This window comes from Arvicanthis niloticus, chromosome 1, assembly GCF_011762505.2.
Source record: "Arvicanthis niloticus isolate mArvNil1 chromosome 1, mArvNil1.pat.X, whole genome shotgun sequence".
NCBI classification, from domain to species: Eukaryota; Metazoa; Chordata; class Mammalia; order Rodentia; family Muridae; genus Arvicanthis; species Arvicanthis niloticus.
In genome coordinates, this window is record NC_047658.1 from 54190794 (window position 1) to 54208695 (window position 17902).

Sequence of the window (17902 nt, forward strand, 5' to 3'; positions counted from 1 at the left end):
TTTATGGTTCCTCTCTGCAAATGATGCCATTTGCAATTTAAGGTAAAAACTCAAAATTCAGAATGGAAACCAGTAAGTTAAACTCTTCTGTTCTGTGAGAGATTGTGTGGACACAGCTGGTAGCTATCAATTATTCATGATTATTGCAGGGAAATTCGGCGTTTTCTGTAGCCATCCACAAACCTGTCATCATGGTGTCCTACCTCATCTTTTACCGGGTGTCGGCAGGGAAGGGTAACACGAAAGCTGCAATTCCTGGAGCTGCCTGGCTTCTGCTTGTCTAAAGGAGACCCCCATTCTTACCTTTCCAGATGTCTCCAGAGTGAATTATTCATGCAGTTTTAGGAGGGATGTGATGTTTGGGTTAAGAATTAATGAAAAAATAAGGATGGAACTCAAATACATCTCACCTTACTGCTTAATCCCTGGTCCCTGGTCCTCCTGCTAAATCATCTTCCATTTTTCTGCCTGACCTGTTTTTGGAAAATGGACTGCATTAGGGCATCCCCTGGAGAGGCCTTCCTCCCTGTCCTGCTGGCTCTGCTTAAAGAATGTTGGAGAAGGTCTGGCTGCTCCATGCCTCCTCCCTTTCTCTTGGGTTTTTCTAGTAGATCTAGCTGACCTATGACTGCCGTTCCCCAGGCTGTGCTCCAAGGATCTTATTCTGGCCACCATTTCTGGTTAATGAGTACAATAGTTACTCGAAAGAAAGTCAGCATCACAGTGTGTAATGGCTTCCTCTGCTTGTGCTACTTAAAATGTAGACAGGTAGCTAGCTAATCACAGAACAGTTCCCAGTGGTCTTCAGCCCTGCTCCCTCCAGCACATAATCCCTTCTTATTTGGGGTTATTGGTGACATTTCTTTTCCTTTCTGCAGAGCATTTTTGGGAACCTGGTAACTGGACACACTGTTCTGCCACTTGTGGTCCCTTGGGAGTCCGGCTTCAGAGGCCCCAGTGTGTGATGGCCAGTGGGCAGGAAGTAAGTGAAGTCCTGTGTAGTCCTTACAGGAAGCCACTGGCTGGGTTTCAGTCCTGTAACATCCGGGATTGCCCAGCAAGGTATGTATGTGTAGTCACTTTCTTAACAGTACACTAGTTTTTGCTGGTTTTGAAAAGTACAGATGAGGCTGGCTCAGTGGTTAAGAGCATCAGCTTTTCTTCCAGAGGACCCAGGTTTGATTTCCAGAACCCACATGGCAGCTCACAACCATCTGAAAGAACAGCCTCAGGGAATCTGATACCCTCTTCTAGCCTCTGCATGCATCATGCACACACTTGGTAAACAGACATACATGCAAGCAAAACACCCAGACACATAAAACAATATAAAAACTTAAATTGTAAAAAAGACATAGTAATTTGGACTGTGTAATAGCTCAGTAGCTGTACTCAGAAAAAGTGTCGGAAAATGACCCAACAGCCTAGAAGAATGACACATAGCCTAGCAGAAAACTGACCAGCCCCTTCTCTCTCTCTCTCTCTCTCCCTCCCTCCCCCCTCTCTCTCCCTCTCCCCCTCTCTCTCCCTCCCCCCTCTCTCTCCCTCTCCCCCTCTCTCTCCCTCCCCCCCTCTCTCACACACATACACACAGACACACACACACAAATGAACAAAGAGGTATTTTTGTATTTTTTGGTTGTAGGCATGATGCTTCAGCCCTAATTTTCTGATTAAAAAACAAAATGGAGAGTTGGGGAGCTGGAGAGCTGGCTCAGCACTGAAGAGACCTGTTGCTCTTGCAGAAAATGTCATTGCAGTGCCCAGCAACGCATCGCAATGCCCAGCACCTCCATCCATGGCCTTTCAACTGCCTGTAACTCCTGCTCCACCTGCTCTCAGTACCCAGCACCCATGTCCATGGGCTCACAACCTGAGACTCCAGCTCCAGTAGATCCAACACACCCTCACATCTCAGTGAACATCTATATACCCATAGCTCACATTCATATGCAAAGGCCCTGGGTTCAATTCTCAACAGTGCTACACACACACACACACCTCACACACACACACATACACACAGAGAGACAGATTAAAATGATAGTTTTTTTTTTTAAATAGGGGAATCTTCTTGTTCCACAGTTCCATTTCCCATACCAAAGTCTACACAGCAGGCGGCTGCCCATGCCTCAAAAGAGTGTGAGCAGAGTCACTGTGCCAGGCTCTGTCACAGATGCTTTGAGGCATAGCTGCCATATCTTTTAGTAACTACTGTCATTTCTAGATGGAGCATGTCACACTAAGAGTCACCCTTCTGAAACAACAAATCTTATGACACAGAGTCCACAGGGAACCTAACCTTTTGGAGTACACAGTGACAACTCTCCATTAAACTTTGCAGTTGGCATGCTCATCATTGCATTGGTTCTTTCTACATAGTGACACTGCTGTCCCTGAGGAGAATGGAGGAGGAAGACTGGGAGTCACCTATGTTGCTACCCTGTCCTGGAGAGACATGTGACTCTCTGATACCACCATAGTGTTAGGATCAACACATCAGCCTTACCGTCCTTACTAAAGCCCTGTAGTTTTTGTTCCTAGGTGGTTTACAAGTGTGTGGTCAGAGTGCTCTGTGTCTTGTGGTGAAGGATTTCACAGTCGGCAAGTGATATGCAAGCAGACAAAAGCCAATGGGACTGTACAGGCGTTGTCCGCAAGGGCATGTGCTCCTAAAGACAGGCCTCTAGGGAGAAAACCATGTTCCGTCCGTCCATGTGTTCAACAGGCCATTGACCCAGGAAACCAGGTAACCTTATGGTTGGGTGTGTTCTCTGTAATCAGCAACCTGTTACTAATAAAATTTAAAACTGTTTTAAATATTTAACTTAGAATATTGGTTCAATATTCAAATGAGAAATATAATATGTTTGTACTACATGGATGAGTTTGATGGGCTGTACCATATGAAGTAATCCAGGCACAGAAGACAAAGACTGTTGTTCCACTTATATATGAATCCAATCAAGCTCATAGAGCCGTGAGTAGAACGTTTAGTAGCTGAGTGGCTGGGGGTAGGGTGTGATCTTAAAGAGTACAAAGTTGTGTAAGATAAATACGTTCTGGTGGGCCACTATGCAAATAAGTATTTATACATAACAGTGCTGTACTGGATACTTTAAAACTGCTAATGGGCCACAGTTTTTTCCCTTTTATTGAAAATAGATTTCCCTCATACAATATATCCTGATTAGAGTTTCTTCTCCCTCTATACTTTCAAGTTCCTTGCCACTTCCCCTTCCAACCAGATCTAACTCATGTCTGTCTCTCATTAGAAAACAAAATGCTTCTAGGGTATAATAATATAATACATAAAGTCTAATGAGATAAAGCTAACATGTCGGAATAGGATAAAACAAGCAAACAGAAGGAGCAGAGTCCAGAGAAAGACACGAGAAACAGATACAATCTCAGAGACACACTCAGAAATCCCATAAAAACAAGACAAAACAAAACCAGGCAAAATACCTGGAAGCCATAATATATACAACAAAGGACCTGTGGGGTAAAAAAGAAAAAAATAACTAAAATAAAAAATAAAATGAGAAAAGGCGTGAAACCTTGACATGGTATTATGAGACTATGAACCTCCAAAGATCACACCAAGTTCATTTTCTGTTGGCAGCCACTGCTGGGCATGCAGCCTAGCCTTCAGAGTAGTTCGTTTCCCCAGTGAGACTCCCTAGGAGAAAACTAAATATTCAGTTGTTGTCAATTGGAGATATTTTCTGGGTTGGGAGAAGAAGGCCTGTATCCACTTCCTTCAGTTCTGAGACCTTATCGGTATAGACCCATGAAGGCCCTGTGCATGCTGCCTCTCCATCTCTGTGCACTTATATGTGTATCAGTCATGTTAATTTAGAGGGCTTTGTTTGCTTGGTGATCTCCACCCACTCTGGATCTTTCTGTCTCCTCTGCTACAGGGGCCCGTGAGCCCCGAGGAGAGAGATTTGATAGAGACATCCTGTTTAGAGCTGTGTTCTAAAACCTCTGAATTTTCATAATGTCTGGCTATGAATCTCTGTCTTTGTCCCCAACTGCTATAAGAGGACATTTCTCTGATGATTGCTGAGCAAGACACTGATGTATGAGTATAGAAGGACAGAAGAATGGCAAATTTTAAGTTAATCTGTGATAAAAAGCCAGCCAGGCTACCTAGAAAAACACTGTCTTTAAAATATATATAAGCAAAGTACCTAGGAATTTTGTTTTCAATGTATAGAACTTTATAAAGAAAAATATAGCATACTTAGGGCTGGAGAAGTAGCTCAGAGGTTAAGAACATTGGCTGCGCTTCTTAAGGACAAAGGTTTGATTCCCAGCACCCACATGACTCACAACCATTGATAATTCCAGTTCTGAGTGATCTGATGTCTTCTTCTAACCTCCAGGAGCAGCAGGCACACAAGTCATGTGTGTGTGTGTGTGTATGTGTGTGTGTGTGTGTGTGTACACACACACATGTAAGCAAAGCACTCACATACATAAAATGTTAAAAGATAGCATATTATTAAAGTGAATAACTGAAAACTTGACCAAATAGAAGACCTATTATTTTGCCGAATAGAAATATCACTACTATAAAGACACAGAAATGAATTTATGTATGAAATACAATTTTAGTTAAAATGACATAACCTTTCTTTGGAATTTATTATGATTCTGACCTTTATTCTGAGAACAAATAAAGACAAAAATCTTTCAGGAAGATAAACTATGGGAGGTATGGTGAGTCTCATCCTGTGCCAACTAGGATGCAAATTTGTTTGGAGCAGCAGTGCACCATCAGGGCAGGAGTAGGCATGAAATCTGGAGTGTAATTACAGCATTGGACCAGGTAATTTATCAGTGACTTTAAAGTTCAAGGGCAGTAAACCAGAAAAAAGATTTGTTTTGAAGGAACTAGAAAGCATTAGACTTCAAAGATTTTCAAAGAATTTAAAGAAAATCTAAAGAAATAGGAAGAGTTCTTGCAATCAATGATGGCATGATATTGTTAATACCAACATTCTCCTAATTTGTCTAAAGATTCACAACAGTCTTTATCATTTGCAAGATGAATCTAATCTAAAATCTATACGGAACTAAAAATAACCCATAATATCAAAAACAAGTCTTCTGAAATAGAATCATTTAGAGGACCCAAACTTCTGATGTTACAGCTTTCTACAAGACAGTGCTTTTCTAACACAGGATAGACATATACATCCCTGAGGCAGAACAAAATCCCAAACGAAACCATTTGATTGTTGGTAAGAGTGACATAGTTATCTACTAAAGGAAGCAGTATTACTTTGTGATAGTTGACCTCAGTTGCCAACTTGCTTGGCTACGAAAGGCCATGGGTTCTTGCAGATGTATCTGTGAGAAAGTTTCCAGAGGTTAACTGAAGGGATCTTCTCCTGAACATAGGCAACATCATCCTATGGGCTAAGGTCCCAGAACGGATACAAAAGGGAAAGGGAGAAAGATGGTTGAGCTCAGACATCCCTCCTGCTTCCTGAGAGGTCACCCCAACCCTGCTTCCATTCATTCTTGTCACCTGCCTTTCCTGCCCTGAAGGACTGTATCTTCTGAGCCAAATTAAGCCTTTCCTTGCTTAGGTTGTTTCCTGTCAGTGGTTGGTGCCACCAATAACCATGGAAACGATACCCTTTGACAAATGCTGCAGGGCAAGTGGGCACCCACAGAAAAGCATGAAGTCATGCTCCCTGCTTACAGGGAATGCTGACATCACAAAATTCATCAAAGACATTTGAGAGACAATGCTATAAAATGTAGGGGGAAAAATAGACACCATTCCCCACACTGTAGGAAATCACATTTTACATAGAACACCAACAACTACATAGACAAAACAAGAATGAATAACTTGAATCATATTGAAACTAAAACATCTATGCTACAATCGGTTACCATCAAGACACTAACAGATAACCCATAGGATGGGAAAAATATTTACCTGACACATCTCTGAAAAGGAACTTATGCCTAAAATACATCTTAAAGGCCACTAATCAAGAGTTAAAACACACACCCAGTCTAATTAAAGCATGAATGAAGGGTTTAAATAGACATCTCTTGACTAAAGGCAGTAAATGGCCAAGGAGGACATCAAAAGATGCTCATCATTAGTTATTAAAGAAATAAAAACTTAAAACCATAATGATACACTGCTTTACAGTAGTTTCTGCAGCACTGGCTTTAAAACAGATAGTTTAGTAGGAAAATGCATCTCTGGATCCTGTAGGACGGTAGGTGTGAATATGAAGTGGTGCAGCCCCATTGCAAAACAATCTACAGGTTCTTAGGGAGCTGAATGTGAACTTGAGGACCCAACAGCATTGTTGCTAGGCATGTATCCACGAACAGTGAAAACACCACACAAACATTTACCAATGAATGTGATGACCTAACTACTCATAATAACCAAACAGAGGAAACAACACAGGTGACAGTAACACCACCGCCAACACGATGAAGCAAGTGCAGAGGTACCTGAGCTCTGGCATGTTCATACAACAAATACCATGAAAAGGAATGTGGGACTGGCACATTCTACACTGTGGACAGACCTTGAGAGTCTCAGGACAGACACAGGACTCCACTGTTGTGTCTAACATAGGTAAATCTGTTGAACAAAAGGCAGCTTTGTGGCCGCCCAGGCCTGGAGTGGAGACGGCTGTTGGGTCTCTGTGAAAGATGATGGCAATGTTCCATACATGGCTGTGGTGTGGCAAATCTGAAAGCCATTACAATGTGTGTTTTAAATGGTTGATAATTACATAGCAAGTGAATTGAAGCCCAATGAAATACAGCTATGAGATTAAAAGTTTGTATGAAAAAATGGGTTAATTAAAGGTAAGAGAAATAAGCAGAATCAGAGAGTACACTTAGAACATACTCTATGCACTTCTGCCCTAGCTGGGGAGCTCCTTGTAATAAAAATGTAAAAGACTTTTCCTTGCATGAAATGATTATGAGAAAAATTAATAGGTTATTATGGCTGTGCAAAACTCCAAAGGCTGCAAATCAGAGTTGAATTGCTTCTCCTGTAGCTGAACTTGCCTTAGCACAGGTACCTCCATCTTTGCTCAGAACAGAAAAACCAAACTTGGCCTTCACCTATTGTTTTAAATATATCCATTTCTATACTTAAGCCCAATAATTTAAAGTTGATCCCATCCTTCTCCCTTCTTCCTGAGCTTCAGGGGATAAAGAATTGGGGAGAAGGGTAGGTCTGTCTACAGAGCTATGATTCACCTCTTCTAATTCACCGTGAGGACAGCTGGTCCCTGTAACTTGTCCTTGGCTGATCCAACTCAGCACAGATCCCAGTACACACGGTGTACCTGAGCAATTCAGGGCACTTGAGACACTTTTCTGTGCTTCTGTTCTAGTGTCCTGGACGTTGCATGGGCCATGCCACGAGGATGCAGCGCCATCACCCTGCTTGTGCCCACAATGGCTCCAACTCTGACTGTGAGGACAGAAGGAGGTACTGACCCCACCCCAGTACAGCATGCACCTCCCCTGGAACCTTCAGGGAACAGAACTGCCTGAAATGGAGTTACTCCTAGTTTCTCTCACTCCTCATAATTGAAAATTCCTATTCAATTATGATTTATTTAGTGCCATCCTCGATAGTATACATTATACTAAAATATGGCCAATAAATACTATTTATAATCACAGTTTTTTGGATGTTAAACAGAAAGAAAAAATACTGTAAAGGGAAAAAATATAGCACCCAAAATAGATTTTTAAACACATGTATTTATTTATTTATATATGTATATACTTATATATAAATATATATTATAAATATATTATATGTGATATATTTATAATTTATATAAATACATTTATATACAAATAAGAATGATTTATTTCTATTAGAAGCTGTGTTGATTTGGATATTAGCATAATGATTTAGCAGAGAATAAAAATAAATATTTTAGTTTTTAAAGGGGCTATTTGATTTTCTTTTGTATGGAAGTCTGAGTGGACAGGTGGTAGAGTAGGGCTTGACTCATGAGAGCATTTGGATGGCCAGCCTCCCTCTGCTGTCTGGCTCTGGTACCTTAGAGGACATCAGCAAGTGTGAGGGAACTTGCAAGTTATACAACACAAGGAAATTTTCATTCCATCATTCTTGTATTGTGTGACCTTCGAATACCTAAGTGCCTCAGTTTGCAAGTGGAATATTATCACCCATGTAAACTTCAACTTAAATTACAATTAGTGAGCCTAGTGTCAGTACCTGAGCAGTCCTGGTCATAGAGGACACCCTGTTTCTAATTCTTTCTTACTGCTCCACATACTGAATCCTGCTGAAGAAAATAGAATGACCTGGACTGTTGGCTTGGTTACTCTTCTGAGCCTTCAGTAAGGTTTGGCAATGTAGAGTCAGCAGTATTTCCTATTCCCACAAGGCGATTTCAAGCCAGAACCATTCTCCTCAAACGGAAAATGTTTGGAGCAGCTGCCCTCATTCTCAACAGACAACTTAGTTTCCTACTTTACTGAGACGATAGAGACCACACACAGATGTGCACCATCCCAGATGTTTTCCTTTGCAGTCATAAAGACATCTTTACAACACAAAAGCTTATATGGATGGAGCCTTTTATTTTAACATAATATATTTATTTTTCTGATGCTTAATTTTATATTTAAGAATAGATTACAAACACGTATCTTAGCACACCTTGAGTCTATTCTATTTAAGTATGATATTTAATATTCCACTAATTCTTTGATGGTATATTGCTTTAGGTTTTTTTTTTTTTTTTTGCTTTTACAAACAGATGCTGCAGTAAACATCTTAGAATGTATGTGTCTTTGTGCTCAGATAGTTTTATTTTTATGAGGTAGACATTTAGAAATCAAAGTGAATTCATAAGCATGTACATTAAGCTATTATCAAATTACCATCAAACTATGTAAACAGTATGAGAATTATCTGCGTTTTTCATTGACATTTGATAGGTTTTTAATCTTTCAGTTTTTAATCAATATGATAAAGTTGTTTTGTGTAACATTTTATATGCATTTTAATCCCTTGTAGCCTTTTTTGTGAATCCACTTTCCTTTTATTTTTCATTCCACCCACCATCACCCTGACCAAAGCACCATCATCTCTTACCTGGGCTAGCAGCACAGTCATCCTGTTAGTCTCCCTCTACATCCTGCTTTTACCAGCCCAGTCTCCATGTTACATATCAAGGGAGTTAACCAAATGCAGGCCTAGTCAACTACTACTGATGGAGAAGGCTCACCAAAGCCTTTGATGTAGGCTACATGCTCAACTCAACTTCCTCCTTCTTCACTGCATTCCTGCATCCTCTCTCTCTCTCTCTCTCTCTCTCTCTCTCTCTCTCTCTCTCTCTCTCTCCTCTCTCTTTTCCTCTCTCCCCCTCCCTTTCTGTCTGTCTGTCTGTCTCTCCCTCCCTCTCTCTCTTTCATATATATGGGATATATATGGTATATTAAATTATATCATTTTTATGGTCCTTGGATAAACCTTACAATTTCAATCAAAAGCACCAAAACCAAGAAGCAGAAAATGTAAAAGAAGGAAAAGGAGGCATGGAGGTTCTGACTCTGATCAGTTTGGATCTTACACAGAGGATATAAAGGTAAAAATGGAAGAGTAGATTTTATTTAAATAGTAAACAGAAATTCCCAAGAGCTCTGCTTGTATGTGAGGTGTCATGTGCCTTCCACTTGTATGGTTTTATCTGCCAGATTGGCTGACCTGTGTCATGACCTGCTGTTTTCCAGGTTATGGTGTTACTTTGCCTCATGTGTCTGGTGGTTTGTGAAGGGACTAAGTTGGCTAGCAGAGAGAGCTGCTGAAAGGACTTTCTCTGAAGTTTTATAACTTTGTTTTCCCTGCATACATCTGCTGGATTGGTATGCTTGCTATTGACTTAAGGAGGCCTTAAATATCCCTTCAAAATGCTTAAACAGGAGTAGTAGGCTGAAGGAGAGACACCCCAGAGGCCACAGCAGGGTTTCAGTAGATGTAAGATGGTATTTTATAAGAAATCACATTGGGGACCAGAATAGAGAGTCAGTGGAGGGTGAACTGTTGACTCCTAGGAAGGCTGAGGATGTGTGGGCTCTGTTGAGCAGTATTGTAGAAGGCCTGGGAGCTGTCAGAGTAGAAGCAGCCCAGGCACATCTAGAAGAAGCATGAGGACCTACAGGATCCAAGGAAATGCTGGGGACACAGAAAAGTCCTCAAAGCAATGTTTTCCAACCTTTTCTAGGAGTCATAATATCCTGGGAAATTTTTTTTCTGATTTTTCTGACAGCCTTTATCTTTGTAAAGCAGTCCGCTTCTGTCTATTCCTGCCAGGCGTGGGCTCCATTGACAGCCCTTAGAATTGATCTGGGTGGTGGCACAAGGATTATTTGAAGCAGGGATATAGAGTGAGAAATGGAAGCAAGCTAGGTAGACTAGTCACTTCAGGATCCCTACTGCCATCATAAGTTTGTAAACAGATGAGGCCCAACTGTATTTATAATGTTGTTGTCTGTACAAGCTCCGTCTGACTTGGATGTCTCCATTCCAAGTCATTATGTTCCTGCTCTCAGAACAGATGCCCTTCCGCATCTTTTTCAGTCTCCAAGAGCTCCCTGTTGGTTTAACAACTCCCTGGGCCTCTCGTCCTTTGTATTTAAGAAAGGACTTGCCTTCAATCAAGAGGAAACACTTGAATTACTTAAGTCACTTTAGATTGGACACAGCAAAAGCCAACTTTAAAGAGTTTCTGCAGAGAGGGCAAAGCCTTATTAATAAGATGGGTCACCTAACACTTGAATATGTGTTCAATTGGTTTTCTATAGGTATCTGACCTATAAGAGTAGGAGGAGGCCAGGGAGCACTCAGTCTGCACTGTTGGTCACCTGTGTGACTCAACTTTAGGGGGTTAAGATATATATACCGGGGAAAACAAAAGAAATTAACAGGACAATCTTCCCTGGCTCCTCTTTTTAAACCTTATAACCAATTTGGTAGGATAGCATTGTTTCCTAGTTAAACCCTTTGACGGTGTCTCCGCCTACTGGCAAATCCAAGTATTGCTTCCCACTCTGTGTAACACTCTTCTTCACAAGTCAGGTTGTCACAAGTTTCTCCATTTTCTTACCCTTCCAATGATATTTCAACATCCCTTAGAAGAGATGCTGAATAAACTGTAAATTAGTTACAGTAATGACCAGAGAGTCTAATGGGTTCATAGTGCAGTACTTTCAGGGCTTATGAACAGCAACATAAGGCTTGTGAGCAGTGTTGAAGTGGCTTATCATGGTAGTAACTCTTGTTTGCCTAAACGGATCTGCTCTAGATTGCCAAGAGAGTCCATTCTTGGGTTATGCATTGATTTGAAATTGGAAGTCCCTGGGAACATGCAGCTTGTTGGCTGTGCCTTTTTTTTTTTTTTTTTTTTTTTTGTCAGATTATGTTTCGGGGGGATGTTGGGATGTTCAGCCTCCAGTATTGGGTAAGGATGTCACTATTACTCTAAACTGTATGGTATACAGTTTAGAAGTAGGGGGTATATTGGGAATTGAAGCTAGGGCTTTGTGCATACTAAACAATTGATCTAACAATATTCCCAGGCCTTTATTTACTTACGTTAAATTTTGCCCTTTCTGTAGCTGAGGTAGAACTTGACCTCTGAGTCCTCCTACCTTGGACTCCCAAGTAGCTGGAGTTAACAGCCTGTTCCCCCATGCCCAGCTCAGGCCTTGGTTTTAGATAGAACTCGCTAAGATGCAGAGACCTTGTGCTGGCCATCAGTCAAGCACCAAAGCCTTTCCTGGTGGTCAGGATTCCTATGCAGTAATTCCACACCCATTCTTTTCCTTTCATACACCTGCATGTGAGTACTCACCACTGGCATCTCACAGGGCACTGCTTTCTTCCTACCTCATACTGTGGCAGCTCAGCCACTTGCTGGTCCTCGCCACATACTTCATCTCCATCTCATCCACTTCTTTTTTATACCCATGTGTTTGACACACGAAGCCTTAAATAAATGCTTATTGACCATTTTCTAGTAAGTCCTTCTCTCTTCCTTTGATCAAATGTCTCTGTCAACTTCCAGAGCCTTCCTAGCATATCTAGTGATAATGTGGGTGGACTCTGTAGTTCCCATCTAATTATCTTTATTATGGTCAGATTGTCTTACTACTCTGCTTAGCCAGCCATGAACAGTACATATCAGTTTTCTGAGGAAGCCTTTAGTACAATGAATTCAGAGAAGGAGAAAGAGCTTGATCAATGCCACCAAACAGTAGTGTCTTCTCCCATTATATATGTATACATATATTTATATATATATATATATATCTTTTTTTTTCATTTCAGACCTGCCTTTAGAAGGAACTGCACCTCGGGGCCCTGTGAGGCATGTTGGCGTGTGGGTCCCTGGAAGCCCTGTACAGCAGTTTGTGGCAGGGGCTTCCAGTCTCGCAAAGTCGATTGCATTCACACAGGGAGCTGCAAACCAGTGGCTGACAGATACTGTGTGCAGATGAAACCAGCTTCCTGGAGGCACTGTCTTGGGCCTTCCTGTGATAGTACGTACCCCTCTCAGGTATCACCAGCTCCCCAGAAGCCTGGTCAAAACCAGGACACTAATGTGCCTTTCTCATCCAGGGGTGGTGTTGTGGGCAGCAGCATTGATTCTTGAAGTAGTAGCAGCCACACCACACACATTTTCCTTTGAAGTCTCCTCTGCTAAGACTGAGCCAGTGGGCTCGTATAGGCGAACAAATGTCCTAAAATTACATAGTGAATGTAACTGCGTGTTACTTTTCTATGGGATAATTATGAGACATTCATAAGTTTTTCAAGGGGCCCATGACCCTACAAAAAGAAACCTTTGCCCTCAGCACTGAGAGAAGTAGCATGGCTCAGAGGACCAGTGACCACAGGAATGCTCAGGGCACTACAGGAAGCCAGTTGGCCATGTGGAGAAATGAACCCACTATGCGTCTGACATCCAACCAGAGCTGTAGCCCCAGGCATGCCTTGTTTCTTGCTTATGCTCTAATGAACCCATGCTATGGATATTCTCTCTCTCTCTCTCTCTCTCTCTCTCTCTCTCTCTCTCTCTCTCTCTCTCTCTCTCTCTCCTCTTTTTCAGGAAACTGCACAGACACAACTCACTACTGTATGTTCGTAAAGCACCTTAACCTGTGCTCTCTGGCCCTCTACAAACAAAGGTGCTGCCAGTCATGTCAAGAAGGATAAAGCTCTGGCAAGGTTGTGATGATGCTGTGGTGAGGAGCGAAAGCTAAAGAGGCTCTTTCCCTGTGTCCCTGGTTCAAAACCGCGTACTCTTAAAATCTCGAGATACTATGATCAAGTGGAGGTTACTGCAGAAACAGTACCTGATACAGTTTTATAGGGTTAACTTTCCCAGCAGCTGTTTTTTAATTCCAGTTCCTGTAAAGGATGTAGTCTGGGACTAACATGAATGCATCAGCAGCTCTCGGAACCTCATCACAAACACATCATCAGCTGCTGTGCTTCGTAGACCAGTAATGAGAGGTCCATCCTGAAGACTGCAACTGAAGACTTCTCTCAAGTTGTAGGGTTTCAACACATGTATGTGGCATCTATGTTTTAAAGGCTCTGCCAGTAGCCTTTCAGATGTCGGCACTAATGGCGTATCTACAGATCCTTATGTTTATCATGTGAAGAGGAGACAACCTCCCTGGACAGCTTATAACACCAACCGAGCCAAGGATTCTCCACAGATGACATAGTCTTCACTCTTAAAGCGTTTATGGAAGAAAACGCAGTAGGTACAGCTGCCACCTTCATAACTACAGAAACCTATCTGTGACCAAATGAGACATCTTGGAAATCAAAGAAGAGGAAAAGCCAACCTTTTCTACTGATGTTGAAGCATATTCAAAGCTTTCTTTTAAGAGCTGTGAATGAAACTTTTATCTAAGCACTATTTTCTTGCACACAATCAGAGATCAAAGCCTTACTAGATGTAATTTATGCATACAATAATATTCCTGGGGATTTTTATTTTGGAAAGTTTATAAGAGGATAATCTAAATAAGAAATGTAATAGTTGACAGAATTGTTTATGGTAAATGATTATTTTAATTTGAGCCAATTTTTTTTGTCAATAAATCCAAAGTCAATTAGAATTATGGTGGAAATATCAATTTGGGGGTTAGGAACTAGAGCTGGGATTTGGGCTGTGCTTTGGGGAAGAAGGGTTGAATTCATCTTGGACTAGCACTAGAATTCAGTTAGGTGAGACAAGAAGGTACATTAGGGTTAATACCAGGGCTGCCTTTAGGTTAGGGGCTGCAGTTAGAGCTGGGTCTCTTGGACCAAGGCTGCTTGCTGTTTGTGACATTGGAGTAACTTTTTGCTCCTGGGGAAGGGTCAGGCTGACATTGAATTTCAACTCCTACAACTAATTTGGCTATGGGGACCTTTCATGACAGTTTACCAGTTGTAGCTTTAGATGCTACACAACCCCAAACAAGTGGTCCTGTTTCTTTACTCGGTGTCCCAGCTGCTTGTACACATACCACCCACAGCCTCCTGGCGCGCAACCTTTCCTGAGGCAGGTTGTGTTGGACCTACCTCCTGACATGTGAACGGCACATTGTGGCTTTGGATTTGTTTGTAGAGAGGCTGAGCCTCTCTGCCGTCTTCTGAGCACAGGTCTCTCTCACATTCCAACTTCAGCCTCACCGACACTGGGGTGAACACTACTGTAGGTGGAGGGTTTGGTGGTCTGGAACGGGCAGGGGAAAGGAAAGAGCACACCAGCCCTTGAGAAATTAGTCAGCAATCACATTCGATTGTTGAACTTATTAAATTAAAAGAAAGATCATTTGTAAAATACTCTTTGTACATATTTATTATATGACTCCAAGGTGCAATATTTTATTTTGTACAGTATATAATAAAGACATGGGACATATATTTTTCATACTAACAAAATTTCTTATTAAACTGCTTCACTTTTGTATTTAACGTTAAAAAATAACCTATTTTTTCAGTTGTTATCGTACTTTCATCTTGTTAACATTCAAATGGCATTCCTGTGTACTGTATTTTACTACTGTTTTTTTAATAACATGAGAGATAATGTTCTCCTTTGATGATCCTTAATTCAAAAATAAATTCACTTTTAGTATCTAATAGCATTCTTGGTGTTTGTGCTTTTGCTAGACGTTGGAGTGTCTTCTCGCCTGTCCCCTTGTTAGTCTTGTAGCTCTCTAAGTTGAGTTGATACACCAGATTGTCTTTTGTATGTCTTTCAGAAGGAGAGACCACAGAAATTCACTCTGATTCTTTATGTCTTTGTGAATCATGCTTTTAAAAATATTTTGGCAATAGCAAAAGAAAGTAGAATCCTGGGATAGATAACCAACAGGCACAGAAGTAGATGCAACATCCATAGAGAGCAGAGTGTACTAATTCCCCTTTACTTATATATTGGAAATAGTTATTTTAGGCTCACTGTAAATTTGAGCAGAAAGTACAGATTTTAGTATATGCCTTGTCTCAAAACATAAGTAAACTTCCCCTGTTAGCAATATCCCCCCTACATTTCTGCATTTTCTGTATCTCATGAATCTATGTGGATGCACCATAACTGAAATTCTGTAGTTTCTATTAGGGTTTGTCTTTGGCACTGCACATTTTGTTGATCTTGGCAAATGTAGAATGAATGTCTATTTTATTATTCTAAAAATCTCTTTTCTTTAACTCTATTTTTCCCACTTTATTTTTTGTGAAAGATGCCTATGTGTCTGGCTTCATTTCTTGCATGTGTATGTCCATGCATTTCATACCCAGTACTAGTTTTGGTCATTTTTCAAAGATCACTAGATGTTTTTGTGTGGGTCTACATGCAAGTCCTGTATTCTGTTTCATGGATCTATCGTCTGCTCTTGTATCAGTGCCACATTGTTTGTTATCATTTTGGTAAGTCTTGAGGTTGGTCAGTGTCAGTCCTCCAATTTTGTTCTTCTCCCTTCATGTTGTTTTGATTGGTAAGGGTCTTTGACCTCTCCATAGTAATATTCAAATCATTGTTTCAGTATTCATGGGGGTGTCTCTGCAAACACCATGGCCAGCAGTGTTGATCTTATCCATGTGAGGCAAGCTCATCATGACTCAGGTAGCAGATGTTGGTTCAAACTTAAAAAGTCTGACACAGCACAATTTGGAAAAAAGGTTTCCTGGTGATAACTAACTCAAAAAAATGTACAACAAAGTTTAAGACATGATTATTGATATACTTTGTAAAATACATGTGACCTCTTCCATAAAGATGAATTCTATAGATTGACTGCATATGACATGTTAAAGGTCTGAGGAAGAGTCTGGTGTGGTCTCAGTCATACAGACAGTAGAAAGGTCACCAGGCTATAAACCACACATGCTCCCAATTGTAAAGTACACAAGACATCTCCCATGAAGATGGCCTCTATAAATTAACGGAGAAAGCAGGCTCAAGGTAAACAATGCTCAAGATAAGGATCTGGGAAGGATACACTACAGATTGACTGACATAAGAGTATTGGGGAGCCAGGTGTGGCCTGGCCATACAGATGGCATAGAGGTCACCAGGCTACTGACCACATCCTTTCCCAGAGACAACCCTGCATATTTAAAATTCCTGGTTTCCCTAATGCTGTGAGCACTTGAACTTAGTATCTCCTACAATCCATAAAATAATTTGCTAAGATTTTGATGGAGATTATATTGAAGCTACATATTAAGTTGAAAATAGTCATCGTGATAATATTGCATCCTCCTATTAGTTAATGGAGAACATCTCTATTCAAATGTTCTTCTATCAGAGATAACTGTAGGCTTTCTTCCATAAATCTTGAACATATTTTTCAACTTATGTTACTGAATTTTGAATGATTATAATGTAAATAGAATTGTTTTTAAAGTTCAAATTGCACCTGCTTCTTGCTTACATGGTTTCTGAGGAAATGTATAAGGGAAAAAAACTGTTTTCTCTCTCTTAGCTCAATCCCTGTTCTCATTGCACACAAGTTTAGCACCCCTTTAAGGTGGATCTCCATCAACATTCTATAGTTTCCCTTTCATATCTCTTCTGCCTGGCCTTCTGTGGTGGTTTGAACATGCTTGGCCCAGGGAATGGCACTATTTGGAGATGTAGCCTTGTTGGAGTAGGTTTGGCCTTGTTGGAAGAAGTTGTCTCTGTGGGTGTGGGGTTTAAGACCCTCATCCTAGCCTGGAAGCCAGTCTTCCCATAGCAGCCTTAAGAAGAAGAGGTAGAACTCTCAGCTCCTCCTGCACAATGCTTGCCTGGACACTGCCATGCTCCCACCTTGATGATAATAGAGTGAACTTCTGAACCTGTAAGCCAACCCCAATTAAATGTTGTCCTTATAAGAGTTGCCTTGGTCATGGTGTCTGTTCAGAGCAGTAAAACCCCTAACTAAGACACCCTTTTAAGACTCTTCATCTGAAGACTTCCACAAGACGTCAGATTGAGTCTTTCCCTCTATGAACCTGCATAGCACACCCAGTGCTCTTATGCTTTAACTGTTGACCTCAATACCAGGAAGTCCTTTTTAAAGAAGGGAAATCACCCTTAGAAGCAGCATCATGACCCTTTTGTAGACATTTTATCAGGAAGTCCTTTGAAAAAGGTGGGATGGCCCTTTTTTACTAGAAAAAAAGGAAAATGTATTGAGTACACCACAAACACATAATTGACAAGGTCAATAATACAAGAACTGCCTACCTAAGATAAAGGGCTGTAGCAGCCTCCGTGTCAGAGCTGCCCACAACATGCAATCCCCCATCATGCAGCTTCCATCATATAAATGAAGGCAGTTCAATGTTGGGTTCAGA

The 17902-nt window shown here is 41.0% G+C and overlaps 1 protein-coding gene across 3 annotated transcripts in view; it reads left to right on the forward strand.

Moving 5' to 3' along the window:
- The window catches only part of Adamtsl3 (ADAMTS like 3), a 285243-nt gene extending 270039 nt beyond the window's left edge, over nt 1–15204 (forward strand). The window contains exons 26-30 of one of the 3 annotated variants that reach the window (XM_076937035.1): nt 879–1062; nt 2545–2749; nt 7401–7498; nt 12383–12611; nt 13164–15204. In XM_076937035.1, coding sequence (XP_076793150.1) covers nt 879–1062; nt 2545–2749; nt 7401–7498; nt 12383–12611; nt 13164–13202 — 755 coding nt within the window. In that variant the 3' untranslated portion in view covers nt 13203–15204. The other 2 variants (XM_076937030.1, XM_076937029.1) reach the window with 2 other exon arrangements.
- The last annotated feature ends 2698 nt before the right edge of the window (nt 15205–17902 follow it).